General features: G+C 38.9%; 1 protein-coding gene across 1 annotated transcript; it reads left to right on the top strand.

Moving 5' to 3' along the window:
- Positions 1-165: 165 nt before the first annotated feature.
- Positions 166-5,549, top strand: LOC118599886 (oocyte zinc finger protein XlCOF20-like). The gene has a single exon (XM_036216170.1). It carries the CDS (start codon positions 1,284-1,286, stop codon positions 2,235-2,237), a length of 954 nt encoding a protein of 317 aa, XP_036072063.1. The 5' UTR covers positions 166-1,283; the 3' UTR covers positions 2,238-5,549.
- Positions 5,550-5,584: the final 35 nt, after the last annotated feature.

Raw genomic sequence — 5,584 nt, 5'->3', positions numbered from 1 at the left:
CGTTTATTCATTTTTCATCAGTAAATATATTTGAAGTTTATTATTACACGTAAATACCTGCTAGGGGAGTCAAACTCAATTGCACAGGGGTCCAAAATCCAAAACACACCGTAGGTCGCAGGCCAAACAGTATAAACATTTACTGAACACACTAAAACTAAAATCTTAAAAATTTAACTTTTTAACAGTACTATGAATAAAAAAAATGTATTTATTATTATTTATTTATTTATAAATTGAAAGTAAAAAAAAAAAACGTGATACAAAAAAACAGTAAAATAACCCAAACTAATAATGGTTAAATTGATATGAGCTAGTGATGAATACTAAATGTCAAATTAATGCTACAACAACAACTTTGGAAGAAAGTGCTTTCTTTTTATTTTTAATGGAGATTTGAATCACATATGATCAAAAATGTTTAATAGTTCTGATGGTCATAAAGCTACAGTAGGCCTGGCCCTTGGCTTCATGGCGCCCTAGGCGAAAAAATAATTTTACGCCCCTCATAGAGTTTGACATTGCCGGACATTTCCAAGCAATTTTATATAAGTGAAACAGACAAAACCGCGCTTTGAGCCGCTGTTTCCTCCTCTTTCTGTTTTCATCCTTAAAGTTTTAAATCACGAACAGTAGCAAACCCGCCCTCCTTCCCCGAACCCAGACAGCAGTAGCACAGGAAGGGAGGGGTGCTGCACTGCAGAGTTACAGATGACATCAAACTTTTGAGTTGTTTTATTTACTTTTATTTTTTTACATTAAATGAGTGGTAAGTCAGACTGTTTAACAACCAAAAAAACAAAACAAAATTAATATATAATCACTGGATCACTGGCACCCCCCTCCACCAGATGGTGCCCTAGGCAGCCGCCTACGTCGCCTATGCCCAGGTCCAACCCTGAGCTACAGTCACCAAACTTTCTTACATGACTAATTGTCACCTGTTTTTACTGGTAAATATTAAACTTTTTTTCTGGTTGAGAGTAGGGCTGGAAATCACTGGGTACCTCACGATACGATACGCGATACATGGCTCACGATATCGATAATATCGCGATACTGCTATAATTGGTAAAAATCCTCTCTAATAACTAGCATTATATAGAAGAACATGTTTTTTGGGGAAAATATATCCACATTTAGCTTTTTTAGCTTAAACACAATCAGAATAAACAACTGTTCTTACAATGGACCATCTCTGATCACATCTAAAAACTTCAGTTCAGATCTGTCCTTAAACATAAAAAAAAAAAAAAAACAACTGCTGTAACAGAGTTGGTTTTATGACCACGTGTTTGTTCCTGCAGATCCCATTCAGCTTCCTGTTAGCAAGGAGGAGGAGCTTCTTCACCAGCCGCATCTCTCCGATGAAGAAGCTCAGTCGAGATCAGGAAGACACGGAGCCTCCCCAGACGAAAGGCGAGCAGGAACATCTCTGCGCAGCAGAAGAAGGAGGTCAGGTGGTGCTGAAGCAGGAGGATGACGCCTTCATGGTGACTGTCTCCTTTGAGGACAGCAGCATCACTGAACTCGAACCAGCCGCTGAGCAGCTGTTCTCAGAGAACCACGATCCTCCAGGAGCCAAGTTTGACGTGTTTGGATCGACTTCAGCTGCAGTTGTGAGGAGACAGAACAGAATCATTTGTCAGGACGTCCACATGGAGAACTTTTCCCTATCGGAGACTCAAAGTAGAATTGGCATTGATGAGATCTCTGCTTTAAGGAGTCCGAGCAGGATCCTCTCATCACCCACAATGACAAACCCTGGAAAAAAACCATCAGCCAACTGTGACGTGTGTGGGAGGAGCTTCAGTAAGCCGTATGCGCTCACCGTCCACATGAGGACACACACGGGCGAAAAGCCGTATTCCTGCAAAACATGCCTGAAAGAGTTCAGGCAGAAAAGCGTCATGCTGTCTCACATGAGGACTCACACCGGCGAGAAGCCGTACTCGTGTAGGATCTGTGGTCAGAGGTTCAGGCAGAACGGCGCTCTGCAGCGCCACGTTCGGATCCACACGGGCGAGAAGCCTTATTCCTGTGACATCTGCAAAAAAAGGTTTCGAGAAAGCGGAAAGCTGCTGACTCACATGAGGTCTCACACAGGCGAAAAGCCTTTTTGCTGTGACAGCTGTGGAAAAAGATTTAGCGGACGCTATTACTTAAAACGCCACATGAAAACACACACAAATACAAAGCCCTGCATCATGAACGCATGTGCATCAAGCCAAATATGAAATCACACTTAATGGTGAAACACAGGAGGTTCAGCGACTTCAGCTGAACCCCCAATACTCTAAAGTGCCCAGAGGTCACAGAGGTCAGAGGTCTCAGAACAAGATTCCAAGCTGCTCCTCTTAAGGAAGAACCCAAAAACATCTGACGCTATATTCACAGGTGACGTGTGTTGTTGAACTCCCATTTAGCCCAAGGTTTTCAAACTGGACTGTTGCTACCCGATACTAGCACCTGTCCGCCACCTACAGTAGGAAGAGACTTGGTGTAAAATGTCAAAGTGGTGTAAATCTTGCTCCAGGCTTTTTTTATTACAGTTCTATTTCGATATATGGTATGTAATTCCAGCCGAATGCAAATGGCAAATATTATTTTGTTCTTCATGATTAATTCTCAAATGATTGGCACTTTCATTAAATAAAAAGGATGCTGCTCAGTCTTCACTACAGAATACAAGTCCCTGAATGGTCAAGGTTCAACCTGTTTGGTTTGTACATGGAGCCCGAAAGCAACACATAGGCAGGCAGGACGGGAACCAAACCTGGAAAGTTCCAATCAAATGTCAACCGCTCTGCATCACAGCCACCAAAACTTTGCAGATGTCCCAGGTTTTTGCTATTCTGCAGACCACATTCCTACTGCAGGATGTTGCAATCTTAAGGCGTCCTGATGACCCCACCCTTAGATTGATATGTGATCCCTCCCATAACAAAGATGGAAAAAGGTGGACAGGATTTTATGTCTGCCGGAGACATTAGTAAAGGCAAAAAATCTTTGAGAAAAAAAAGTTCAGTAGACTGTCTTGTGGGGTCCAGATAATCTCACTTTTACTGTAAACATGCCTAGAATATCCTTTTAAATCCTATTAAAAGATCCAAACCAATCAATGCCTCATTTAATGACCACAATACAGTCTTATTCCAATATTTTCGTATATAAAATTAACTGGAACAAATCTGATGCAATGCCTATTTGTGATACCAGGACTGGTATGGACTGGACTGATGACAAATTTTGGCTTAAAATGGATTCTAAAGGGGAGGAAGTACTTGGGTATTAAATTGAGCAGAGAAGTGGAGTAAATTCCAGTATTAAACTTTAAGCCAACATTACAGAAAATCCAAACTAATTTTAAAAAATCGGAAAAAACTTAAGCTTTGTGGTAAAGTAAATGTAATCAAAGCGATGATCTCACCACAGTTTAATTATCTTTTGATGATGCTGATATTGAGTCTATATTCACTCAATATGATGTATTAGTCAAACAATTCATTTGGAGGGAAAATAGGCTAGAACTAAACTTGCCAAGTTTGTTCACCTCTGTATAAATGGGGATTAGGTTTACCTGACCCCAGGTTATATGTCTCTTATGAGATGTCAAAGACTGCCTGACATTGGATGGGACAAGACCAACCGGATTGGGTCATGATTGAAAAATTGTTATCCCACCCATTTATACCTATTGAATACCTCTCTCAGTCTTCAGATAAACTACACATTCCTATCATGCTGCATTCTAAGGAAACCTGGATAAAAATACATAAGTTGTTTAAACTGTCACACTATAAACAACCATATTCATCTATTTGGAAAAATCCAGCAATTTGTATTGGAAAGACAACAGTGTATTAGAAAAGCTGGTACAATCCTAAAATATGCACAGTGAGTAACCTTTATGAGAATGATGTGTTCATGTCTTATAATGATTTAATTCATAAATATGATTTGTGAGGAAATACAGATTTTTGGAAATATCTACAGATAAGGAATTGTATTAAATTACTACCCCAGCATTTACGAGACAACCTAATCCATTACTTTTTGGTTCTACCATCTCAACATAGCGCCTCGGTTTTTTATAGAAGAATGAATTATGCACTTTGCGATGACTGTAATGCACTGAACTTTAGGGGAAAAGATTACTGGTGTCGTGTTAAAAAATGAAGAATGGTTGAAACTATTGTCTGAGAATGGAAAATTTGTAAGGGAATGTAAAGGTCAACTTACACAATATAAAATATTACAGAGGTGTTATTGGACTCCAGTAAAATTACATCAAATAGGTCTCATGAACAACTCACTATGTTGGAAATATCAAAAAAAGGCTAGAACCTTTAAACACTGTCTATGGGAATGCTCATTTGTTGAATGTTTTTGGTTAACGGTATTAGACATTCTCAGTGATTGATTGGGAAAAATTGTACCATGCAGTCCGAGTTTATGTTTATTAGGAGACAGAGGTAAGATGACCGGTGTACCAGATGGGACATTTTCAGTTCTGATGGTTGGGGTCTCAGTGGCAGCCAGGGTTATTCTCAGACACTGGAAAACCCCACAAATTTCACAAATCAAAGTATGGATAAATATGATGACTAAAATGGCATCGTATGAATGCATGTTAAACAAATAAAAAAACGGAGACGCCACCACACTGTTAATTTGGGATACTTTTTGGTCCCATTTCACTGTACATGATCAGCAAAGTGAATGATTCCAACATTACATTTGCCATTTATTTCTAACTGGTCATGCATATGATATCAAATTAACAACTTTGCTTGTTTTTGCTTTTATATATTATTTTGATCAACAATGGTACCCTGTCTTGCTTTGTTCTATTTTGCTCTGCCCTTTTTTTTTTTTAACCTTTTTTTTTCTTTTTCATTTCAGGAAGTTGACCTATGAAATGCTACATATATTACCTGTGTAATGTTATTTGATGTTAAAACTCAATAAAAACTTGAGTTGGAAACAAAACAGGCCTAGAATAGCACAAGGTTTACAACATGCAATTCTGTGGAGAATCAGACTCTTTACTTCCCTCTGCATTATTTGTGGTTTGTTCATTGTAAATTTCCCACACTATTTTCTATAATAAAAAAGTATTTTACTTGTTAACTTTGGTAACTGAAAAAAGTCACATAACTACTTACCTGTCTTCCCACAGTGTTTCATTAGCAGCTGTAACCACAGAGACTCTGATCAAACAGGAATGAACAGAATCCATCTGATATGAAGCTGTGCTTTGAAAACCACTTCCCTCCTCTTTGAAGAGTAGTCCATATCTGTCTTCAGGTTTTTGTACAGCCTCTTCTACACTTTGGATCACTGTGGTGTGTCTAATGCACAGTAGTAGAGAGCTGTGTCTGCCAGAGTTAACTCTGTGATGATCAGTTCAGTTGATGTTTCCAACGTTTTGCATTGATACTTGTGAGGATCTGGTATATTTTCAGACGTTTCCCACCGTGCTCCTTTCCAGAGAATGAACTGAAGAGTTTGATGGTCAGATTTATGTTTGTACCAGTAAAGGTAAATATTACTCCGACTTGTCTTATAGTTGCATGTGAGG

The sequence above is a fragment of the Oryzias melastigma genome, linkage group LG17 (assembly GCF_002922805.2).
Source record: "Oryzias melastigma strain HK-1 linkage group LG17, ASM292280v2, whole genome shotgun sequence".
NCBI classification, from domain to species: Eukaryota; Metazoa; Chordata; class Actinopteri; order Beloniformes; family Adrianichthyidae; genus Oryzias; species Oryzias melastigma.
Note: the sequence above shows the minus strand (reverse complement) of the source record. Positions and strands in the feature narration are given on the sequence as shown.

Bases quoted from the DNA above. Each gene is read 5' to 3' on its own strand.
- LOC118599886 (XM_036216170.1), top strand. From the start codon at position 1,284: ATGACCACGTGTTTGTTCCTGCAGATCCCATTCAGCTTCCTGTTAGCA.